Source organism: Zingiber officinale, chromosome 7B, assembly GCF_018446385.1.
Source record: "Zingiber officinale cultivar Zhangliang chromosome 7B, Zo_v1.1, whole genome shotgun sequence".
In the NCBI taxonomy this organism is placed as follows: domain Eukaryota; kingdom Viridiplantae; phylum Streptophyta; class Magnoliopsida; order Zingiberales; family Zingiberaceae; genus Zingiber; species Zingiber officinale.
In genome coordinates this window covers 101,313,109-101,324,597 of record NC_055999.1, presented here as the reverse complement: position 1 = coordinate 101,324,597, position 11,489 = coordinate 101,313,109, and the positions used below count along the sequence as shown (strand labels likewise).

General features: G+C 38.4%; 1 protein-coding gene across 1 annotated transcript; it reads right to left on the bottom strand.

Moving 5' to 3' along the window:
* Positions 1 to 9,495: 9,495 nt before the first annotated feature.
* LOC122003993 (cytochrome P450 71A1-like) lies at positions 9,496 to 11,364 on the bottom strand. The gene is made up of 2 exons (XM_042558941.1): positions 10,400 to 11,364; positions 9,496 to 10,310 (listed from the first exon to the last, which is right to left on the bottom strand). The coding sequence occupies exons 1-2, from the start codon at positions 11,309 to 11,311 to the stop codon at positions 9,675 to 9,677; spliced, it is 1,548 nt and encodes a 515-aa protein (XP_042414875.1). The 5' UTR covers positions 11,312 to 11,364; the 3' UTR covers positions 9,496 to 9,674.
* Between the last annotated feature and the right edge of the window lie 125 nt (positions 11,365 to 11,489).

Sequence of the window (11,489 nt, the reverse complement as noted above, 5' to 3'; positions counted from 1 at the left end):
TGGGAACCAATTATGGAAATTAATATTTAATGGAATTAATAACTTAAGGTGATTTGGGTCGAACGTGTTAAGTTCCGCAGGAGACCCAAGTCAAAACCTAAAAGAACAAATAGATTAAGTTTTGGATCAAACGTGTTAAGTTCCGCAGGCGATCCAAAATTTAATTTAAAAGAACACATGGTAGCTAGGAAAAGGTTCAGACCTTTGTACAAAATTTTTGTACAGTGGAACCTCTAGGTTATCAGAGTAGCAACCAACATTGGTATCAGAGCTAGGGTTTTGCCTCTGTGTATTTGGTATTAGTTTAATTATGCACATGTCATACATAATTTAGGCAGGATAATAGTAGGATGTGCTAACTTTGTGGATGCAGGATCCAACTATTATGGCTTTTAGTTATTATGTGTGTGATTGGACCCTTGGACATGTCAAGGGCATTTATCTGTGTGTGCATGATTGTATTATAAAATACAACAGGAGCTGTATTTAGTTTTATTAGGATTTTATTTTTGATCTAGATACATGTACATTCCTTTTATGGAATATAGGATCAAAAATGTAAAATTCTATTTATGTCATGGATCGAATCTTGCAAAGCGTGGAACCTTCTAAGGACCAGAGGCGCAACGGAACTAGGAGCAAGATGGATGCGACAGTGGCGGTGGCCAAATATGGTAGCAGCTTGGGATGACAACACACGGAGGACAACTAGAGATAAAAGCCATAATAGTTGAAAATTAAATTTTCTATTTATTGCTTTTATATTGTGCTGTATGTGCATGTTGGTTTACATATTTAGTAGGCTAGCATAGTTAAAATTCCTCATTTATAAATAACTAAGTGGGAGAGGGATTTTTAAGTAAATCCCATAGTCTCCATTACTGGTTTGTAAGTGATGCAAACAAGCTTGCGCGTTGGCTCTGAGTGCCTTCCTCCGTAACGGATGAGCTTGTTTGTGGATCACTAGAACAGACTTCCATTTTTGGATGACTATAGGAAGTTAATTAAGAGCGTGTGATCTTCCCCAACGGAAGGGGCATAATCTTATTAATGGACTTAGTGTCAAGTAATGGTATACACTTAGACACATTTAATAGTATCCTCCCCAACGGAGTCACTACTATCACTTGTGTGACCAAAGGGAAACCAACTATTGATTTGTCATAAAACTAGATTGGCAATATAATAAAATTAATAAACCCCTCTTACAAATGTTTGAATTTGTATACGTCCACACTAACGTGGCATACAAGATTCATGGTGTTTGAGGTAATTTTATTTGTCAAAAAGTTATATTGACAAGATAGTCAATGGGTAAAACCCTCCTCTTACAAATGATGAATTTGTATACGTCCACACTAACGTGGCATGCAAAATTCACGGTGTTTGAGATGTTGGTGAATTTAAATAATATTGTTTGAGGAATCAATGTTATTTTAAATTCAAAGAGTTTTGACCAAATATTTGATCAAAGACAGATCAACTATTAATTTTATTCATAAAGTAAAGTTGACGAGATAATAAAATTAATGAATAAAATCTCCTCTTTGATTTTGAATATACAAAATTCATGGAGTTTTTAAGGAGTTGATCTTGACCAAATATTTTTGTGATTCTTAGGATGTTTGTCAATCCCTAGTAGTCATACTATAGGAAAAGACTTAGTAGTCCCAATTGTAATGATTGAAAATAGGACTTGGACATTAAGGTAGACTGTCTTCTTAGAACTAAGAACAATTTAGGTGTATTTAATTCATTAGTTGAAACATGTCTAGTGGTGTTATCTACCAGAACCTGGAGTGTAGATACAAGATGCCATTAATCATGTCTGCAATTCATTGTAGGGTTCCAGGAAACCCGACAACTAAATGAAAGGTAAATCACCGTCCACATGGGCACTACTGGAAAAGTGGTAGTTGTTGCAGTGGGAGATGTTTATCCTTTGAAAAGAATAAAATATGGATTTTAAGTAATTGTCTTTACGTACCAAGTTTAGAAAGAACCTTATTTCAGTTTCTAAACTATTATAGATATTGTGTCTATTTTGATAACAAAGTTGTTATCAAGAAAAATAGGGAAGTTATCTATTCTTGTATGATGGTTGACAATTTATAATCCAATAACTCCCACGATGCAACAAATGGAAATTAGTAACACATCTTCTAATTTTAAGAGAAAGCAACCTTCGGAAATGAACCAATTATATCTTTGGCATCTAAAGCTAGGTTATACTTGAGTAGGATTCATTGGTAGCTGATGAACTTTTGGGTTCATTGGTAGTGGAAATCTTTCCAACCTGCGAGTCTTACTTGGAAGGAAAATAACCAAGAAGCTTTTAAGTCCAAGGGGTATGGAGTCAAAGATATGTTGAAATCGGTTCATTCTGATTTGTGTGATCCTATGACTATCCAGACTAGAGGTAGTATTGAATATTTTGTCTAATTTATAGACAACTATTCAAGATACAAATAAATTTACTTAATGTACCGCAAGACTAAGTACTTTGATTAGTTCAAAGAGTACAAGGTTGATGCGGAGGAATAAAGTAAAAAGTCACTATGGAAGATCGTAGTGGCAAGTACCTCTTAAGAGATTTTAGGAGTCACTTATCAGAAGTTGGATTTCTATCCCAACTAACTGCATCTGGTACACCCCAACAGAATGGTGTAGTAGAAAGAAGGTAAAGAACTCTTATGGAATAATTAGATAGATGATGAGTTATTACCAAATTTGTTTTAAGGATAAACTCTGAAAATGAAAGTGAACATAGTGCCTTCCAAGTCATAACTCTCTACTCATATAGAATTGTTGAATAGGCATAAGTCTATTTTGAAGAATATTCGGATTCGGGTAATCTAGCACATATGTTAAAGAGAGATAATGATAAGTTGGATAGGAGTTCACTTGTTTGTAAGTTATCCTAGATAAACAAAAGTAGGTTTATAGTCTTAAAAATCAGAAGGTCATTGTTAGCATCAATGACTGATTTTTAGAAAAGGGCTACATAATGAACCACGTGCTCATAAGTAAATTTGTTCTTAAGGAAATAATAAAGGACATGTCTAACCTAGTACCAACTGTACAAGATGAGATACCACAAGAAAACTGTAACACGTATCACAAATGATACACAATTGCAGAAAGTGCCTTATCGTAGTGGGAGGGTTGTTAGGCAACCTAAATAGGTTCATGTTTTGGGAGAGTTTTTGGATTCGATCCCTAGAGGACATGAACCTGATCTCCGGTCATATGATGAAGTACTCCAAGATAAAGATGCAGCATCTTGGCAAAGAGTAATGAATAACAGAATTAGAATATATGTATTCTAATAAAATCTGGAAGCTTGTAGAATCACCAAATGGTGTAAAAGTCGTTGGGTGTAAAAAGGTCTATAATAGGAAAAGAGGGATAGACAGGAACGTAGTAACTTTCAAAGCAAGGCTTGATGAAAAAGGAAACTTTTTCACTGGTAGTCAGGACGTATACAAATTCAACATTTGTAAGAGGAGGGTGTGACCCATTAATTTTATTATCTTGTCATCCTAACTTTATGACAAATAAAATTAATAGTTGGTTTCACTTTGGTCACACAAGACAATAGCAGTGACTCCGTTGGGGAGGATACTATTGAATGCGTCTAAGTGTATACCATTACTTGATACTAAGTCCATTAAATAGGATTGTGTCCCTTCAATTGGAGAAGATCACACGCTCCTAAATAATTTCCTATAACCATCCATAAAAGGAAGTTTGATCTAGTGATCCGCAACAAACCCATCCGTTGTGGAGGGAGGCACTCAGAGTCAACACGCAAGCTTGTTGCATCACTTACAAACCAGTAATGGAGACCATGAGATTTATTAAAATCCCTCTCCCACTTAGTTATTTAAAAATGAGGATTTTAACCTATGCTAGCATACATCACATGCACAAAGACATCACAGTAAATAAAAATAATAAATATAGAAATTAATTTTCCAACTATTATGGCCTTTTCCTTTCACTGTCTTCAGTATGCTCCAACTCTAGCTGTTGCCATCTTTAGCCACCGCCATCAGGTCGAGTCGTCGCATCCATCTTGCTTCTTATTCCGCTGCGCATCTGGTGCTCCAAAAGTACCACGCCTCACAAGAATCCAATTCAAGACAAAAATAGAATTTTACATATATCGATCTTATATTCCACGAGGGAATGCACATGTATTCTAGATCGAAAAAAAAATAAAATTCTAAAAATAATACAGCTCCTGCTGTATTTGATACATACAATCATGCACACAAATAATGCCCTTGACATGTCCAAGGGTCCAATCACACACAACATCAATAAGCCATAATAGTTGGAGCCTGCAACCAAAGAGTTAGCACATCCTACTATTATCCTGCCTAAATTATGTATGACATATGCATAACCTATTTGAATTCTAAAACACACAGAGGCAAACCCTAGCTCTGATACCAATTGTTGGTTAGTCCTAGAAAAACGTACCGGTTCCACTGTACAAAATTTTTTGTACAAGTGTCGAACCTTTCCTTAAATAACCTATTGTATTCTTTAGAAATTAAATTAGGAATTGCAGACGGAACTTAACATCATTGATTCCAAATTTAACTTATCTGTTCTTAATGGTTTAGATTTGAATCGCAAGCGGAACTTAACACTATTGATTCAAATCTACCTAAGTTATTAATTTCATTAAATATTAATTTCCAAAATTAGCTTCCAGGACTGCATGGCGAGGCACATGTCCTTCTTGGATATGGGAACAACCACCACCGCCTAGGCAAAGTCTTTTAAGGAAAGCTAATATTTAATTTCCTTAAATAACTCTAGGTTAACCAAAAAGAACAATCAAATCACAAATTTGAAAAAGAAGAAAACACAAACTCAAAAAATAAATTCGAAAAACTAGATCTAATTGCCTCTTGTATTTAGAATTCTTACAAAGAAAATAACTAGTATGATGCGGAAGAAAAATACTAGTTATACATTCTCTTTGTAAGCTAATGACCTCAAGATCTTCTGTCGTATTCCTCGCCTCGCCTTGGACGTCGTGTGGGCGACGATCCTCCAAGATGAACACCACCCAAAAGAGCTTCTCCTCCTTGTAATATTCGGCCACCACCACCACAATAGAAAAGAGAGTAAAGGGAGAAGAGAGGGAGAGAGGGGCCGGCCACCAAAGAGTCTCCAAGCCAAAGAATAAGAGTTGTGTCTCATGAAGTCCCCTCACCCCTTCTTTTATATTACTTGCCCAAGGCAAATAAGGAAAAACTTTTTTAAAAAAATAAAATCATTCAAGAATTTTCCCTTTTTCCTTTTAATTTTTCCTTTTCTTTCCTCTTAATTGAATCAACCACCAATTTTAATTTTGTGATGATTTTAATTAATTTAATATGGCCGGGTGGCTGGCCACCTCATCAAGGGGAAAAAGAAATATATTTTTATAAAATTTTACAAAAAAAACTCTTATAAAATTTTACAAGCTTTCTTTCCTAAAGTAGGAGTTAAAAAAGGAAAGTTTTAAAAATTAAAACCATGTTTTAAAATTTAAAACTTCTCTTATAAAATTTCCTTTTTTAACATGATGATAGAAAATTTTAATTTTAAAACTTATCTTCCTTTTTTTAAAATCATGAGGATGGTTAAAAAAGGAAAGTTTTAAAACTTTTAAAACTCTCTATTAAAACATGTGGCCTAATTCAAATAAGGAAAGTTTTTTAAATTAAAATATCTCTTTTAAAACTTATAATTTTCTACAAAGAGAAGATTTTAAAAATTCAAAACAACCATCCTATTTGAATTAATCTTGGCCGGCCCCTACAAGCTTGGCCACCAAGCAATAGGGCCGACCCCTATAAAGAGGATGTGGTCGGCCCTTGCTTGGTCACCAAGCATTGGACCGGCCCACTTCTTGGACACCAAGAAGAGCCTTTCATTTGGATGGACTTGAGGCTATAATAAGGCTACGACAGGGACCTAGAGGAGAAATTGGTTTTGGTTTTCTGATGAGCTTGAGTATCTCGTGCTCGCCCCGAACACACAACTCAAGTTCATCGATAATAACTCATTCCACTAGAGAGTTATTCTCGCACTACCGCACCAATCCGAAATTACATTATGGGCTCCTTCTTATCATGAGTGTGTTAGTCTCCCTGTGTTTAAGATTACGAATGTCCACTAATTAAGTAAGTTACTGACAACTCACTTAATTAATATCTAGCTCCAAGAGTAGTACCACTCAACTTCATTGTCATGTCAGACTAAGTCCACCTGCAGGGTTTAACATGACAATCCTTATGAGCTCCTCTTGGGGACATTCTCAACCTAGATAACTAGGACACAGATTCCTTCTATAATCAACAACACACACTATAAGTAATATCATTTCCCAACTTATCGAGCATATTAATTTATCGAGCTAAACCTTACCCTTTGATAAGTCAAAGAAATAAATATTAAATATATGTGTTTGTTATTATATTAGGATTAAGAGCACACACTTCCATAATAACTAAGGTCTAGTTCTTTTACTAAGTCAGTACAAAAAGAACTTACCTAAATGGTCCTACTCAATACACTTAAAGTGTATCAGTGTGATTTATTAGTCAAGATAAACTAATACTTAATTACACTACGACTATTCTGATGGTTTGTTCCTTTCCATCTTAGTCGTGAGCAACTGTTTATAATTTATAAAGAACTGACAACATGATCTTCTGAGTGTGACACCACACTTCATGTTATCTACTATATAAATTAATTGAACAATTACATTTAATAAATAAATGTAGATATTGACCAATGTGATTCTTTTATTTCAAAAATTAAATGTTTACAAAAGCTAGCCTTTTAGTATACACTCCAACAGCCGTCGGATCTAGGTCTCGATGACTGAAGCACAAATCCGGTCGTTAAATTTAAACCACCAAGCGTCACATCAATAGTTGCCACATCTGACGTGCAGCGACTGCGACAGCGACACGTGGCACGCTCCCACAGGGTGGCATTTAAGGGGTGTCATTATCAGGTGTGGGCGCGTGCTCAGCTTTAATGAGGTGATTTGCATGAATTCCGAGGAGATTCGAATGCCACCAGCATTGACTGCTCTCGACCCAGGGGTGCGGATGAAGAATTTTCCAAGTACGAACACGTGAACCGCCGATCGGCCTCAAGACTCAGCCCTCGGGTCGGCCGACACTCGGAGCTAACTAATAGTACAACCGATCGGCCTGTCGATCATTATACAATAGATTTATAATGATCTTTATAAATAGTACATAAATCCTAGACCCGATAAAATCATAATAGAATTTTATTATTAAAAATTATAATAAAATTTTATTGTAAAAAATTTTAACATATTTTTTCTGATATCTATTATATTAATCTTCATCCAAATGGAATATCATTGCAGACATGTTTTATTAGACGGATAAAATGGAAAAACATGTGCATCTTCTCATCAATCACAACATTGGACGCGTTTTTTTTTTTTTTACAATCTCAAATAATAGGTATGTCTTCTGAGAAATTGCCGCATTTTATTAGTGGAAAATATGTGTGCAACGTTTTTATAATAAACTTTGCAATTTGTACGAGTGGTTTTCCTCCCAAGCAAATTAAAACGCATGTGATTACGGGTGCTTGTAATGGCGACGTGACAATCAAGTGAGAACAACTAGAGAGGCGGTACACGTTGTGAGAATAAGGAGAGAGCCAAATGCATGAAATGTGCACGTCGCAGTAAGCAGGATAAGAGACGCCAAAAGGAAGAAGAAGGCAATTTCCTTTTTCCTTTTTCCTTTTTTAATAAGAAGACTCTTTAATGATCTCGCATGATATGTAGTTATGTACCATTTAAGGAATAAGGAAATCTTTTCACTCGAACAATTTTAATCAACTTTCTAACGTATTCCATTCACATGTGTTGGCTTATGGTATCTTAGCTTAGGGCATCTGTATTAATGGGTATTATAATATCCACCATCTTATAAGCATAGATCCACATGATACATCTTACTATTTATTAAGAATTTGCTTTCTTTATCAACTAATTTTGGTGAAATCCAAATAAAATTATGTTAATATCCCTTTTTCATTTCACACTGAAAAAATTTCAAGGTTTATTAGTAATTTTCGTAAATGCATTAATCAAGGATCTAGAGTTCACGACTCAGCTGCAGTATATTATTGTGAATTTTTCTCATTAATCAATCAATGATTTAGAATTCGAGACTCAGCTACGACGTATTATTGAGAATTTTTCTCATTAATCAATCAGAGATTTAGAGTTCGAGACTCACCTAAGACGTATTATTGAGAATTTTTCTTATTAATCAATTAGAAATCTAGAGTTCTTTTTAATCACATATCTTAGAATTGACAACAATGTGAGTAGAGAAGTTTCTATAAATACCTTAGGCCGATGATTTTAGAAAGTAATCCTATTCGAAGGCTCGAAATTGAAAAGTCGGGGAGGTGACAATTCCGCTGATTGGATGCAGACCTCGCTCCTCTCTGCAAAACAAAACCAAAACCCGGAAGGGGTTCCTGCGTTAGCCCTCGACGCTCAAGTTAGAAATAGAAGAAGAAGAAGAGAGTGAAAGTACTAGGGACAGAGATTCATCTTGCCTTTCTTCATACCTGGCATACTCTTTTATACCTTTCTCAGTGACCTTCCATCTTTCCCTGTTTAATGATGATATTAATTACTGACAGAAGACATCTTTATCTTGGCTTCTTCTCATTTAATGATAGATGGAGTGTTCTCCTTTGTTTTCTCTTTTCCTTATTAATTATTTATCCTTTTCTCTTCTATTATTTTATCGGTTCATTATGTGTACAATGCTAATATCATACCTTGAGCCGGACGGGTGGCTCGCTCGGCTTGGGCTCCTGGCCCACTCAGTTTGCTCTCCTGTCGACAGGGTTGACCAGTCACTGGTTTACTTAGATGGTCGGCTGGACAATGATCCCTCCGATCGGTCGATGAACCGCTTTTCGCTCGGGTGCGGTTGAGCCTTACTTAAGCCTAGGTGTTGACCGTCTTAACTTTGATCTACACCGTCGCAATTAACTAGTGTCAGGTAGGCTCCTCCTTATCGCCGCATCACAATGACCACCTTAATTTTGACCTACACCGACGTAATTGACTCGTACCAGATAAAGTCCTCCTTATCGTCGCATCAGAAAGCATACTTTTCTTAGTTTTTACTAAGATCAAGTATGATATTAAATTAATTTTTTTACAAGAGGGAGTCCGTTACACTAGCTTACTATTGAAATTTGCGAGGACCACCCTTACCCAATTTACGAGCTTATAAAATTAAAAAATATTAAAATCTTACCAATATTATATTAACATATTCATTCGCTCATATCTATTTTAATATAAACATGGTGTCATTATCTATTCATTGATCTTTATTACATTAATAAATATAATTTTAATTTTATTTACCCAATTTAAATAATTATTATTTAAAATAAATAATAATATTATTTTTAAATATATTTATTACATAAAATAATTTATTCACATTGGTTTTAACATCAAGGTAACTTGTTGTAAGACTGACCAATGTGAAAGCTCTTGTAAATTTATTAGTTTACAAGGCCCTTATTTATCATAAACTATAGCATAATCATGTTTAGAGTTCACCAGCAGCTCCTTACAGCTGCTGCCGCCGCATCTCTCGAGGCTTCGCTACAAGAATCAAACTCGACTTCTTGTGCACCGCGACCCCATACTCTTCGTCCATGTCCAGCTCCTCCCCTCTCTTCCCGTTCGGCAACTCCCAGTCGAAATGGCACAGCAAGTTCGCCAGAGCAAGTCTGGCAGTGGCGACGGCGAAGGTGATTCCGGGGCAGCTTCTGCGGCCTGCTCCGAATGGTAGCAACTGGAAGTGCTGTCCCATGAAATCGACCGCCGTGCTATCGTTCCTCAGGAACCTTTCAGGGATGAACTCCTCCGGCTGCTCCCATGAATCGGGATCCCTCCCGATGGCCCAGGCGTTGATCACGACTCTGGTGCCTTTGGGAACGAGGAAGCCGTGGATCTCGGCGTCGTCCATCGCCTCGTGGGGAACCAGCAAGGGGAGAGGAGGGTGCATTCGGAGAGCCTCCTTGATCACTGCCGTCAAGTATTCCATCGCTTCGACTGTCTCTTCTGCGATGGCTTCTTTGGATCCGACGACTCTGCGAATTTCTTCTTGTGCGATTCTCATCTTCTGAGGATGTTTGATGAGTTCCGCCATTGCCCATTCTATCGTAGTGTACGTGGTGTCAGTTCCACCGGTCAACACGTCCTGAATAGAGAAGAACACAAGTACACTACAATTCAGCAACAAAAAGAAGAAGACGAGTTGAAGAAGGTGATTGATTATATATATGGTACCAAGATTATGCCCTTGACGGTGTCTCTGCTCAGCGTAGTGCCCTCTGCGGCCTCCGACGATAGTAAAATGTCCAAGAAATCCGCCACCGTCGCGTCTCCGCCGTCGCCGTTGCTCTTCCGTCTTCTAGTCTCGTGCTCCAGGAGCACTTTTTCGATGAAGCCGTCGAATTCGAGCGCGGTCTTGTTTACCCTCGAATCCAACCCGCCGAGGTAGTCGATCCAACCCAGCGACGGCGCAAAATCTCGGACCGGAAACTCCCCCAACAGCGTCGTCAAGTCCGCAAACATCTTGCGCACATTCTCCCCGCCGCCTAATTCCAGGAACTGCTTCCGGCCGAAGGCGACCCGGCACAGCACGTTGTTGGTGAACTCGGTGATCATCTCGCTGACGGGAGCCGGTCCTCCGGCGGTGGCGCGGACGCCGGAGACGAGGAGGGCGACCTCCTCTTCCCTGATGGCCCGGAACGAGCGGACGCGCCGGAGGCTGAGGAGGTGGAGGACGCACACGCGGCGGACGTGCCGCCAGAAGTCGCCGTACTTGGCGAAGGCCACGTCCTGGGAGCGGTAGAAGAGGCGGTCGGCGATGGTGGAGTTGGGGCGGCTGGCGAAAACGAGGTCGTGGGTCTTCAAGACCTCGGAAGCAGCAGAGGCAGAGGAGACGAAGACGGCGGGGAGTTGGCCGAGGTGGAGGAGCATAACAGGGCCATGGCGGAGGGCGAGCGAGGCAAGGGAGCGGTGCGGTAGGCTGCCGAGCTGATGGAGGTTGCCAATCAAAGGGAAACCCGGAGGCGAGTTGGGGAGGAGGAGCTTGTTGGCTTTCCCTCGGCCGGAGAATAAGACGAAGAGGAGGAGGAGGAGGAGGAGGAGGAGGAGGAGCAGTGGCCACAAAAGTGACAGCTGCATGGTAACCATTTTGCTAGCCAGGCAGGGATCCGGGGCCAGAGGATCCCTGCCCGCGATATTGCCTTAAATATAAAATGTCATTTGTTGAAATGAAATGAAATGAACTGCATAATTAAATGTGGTGTTTTCGACTTTTGCAAAAAAAATATCGTGCTCTCTTTTAAAAAAATAAATACATAGTCGTCCT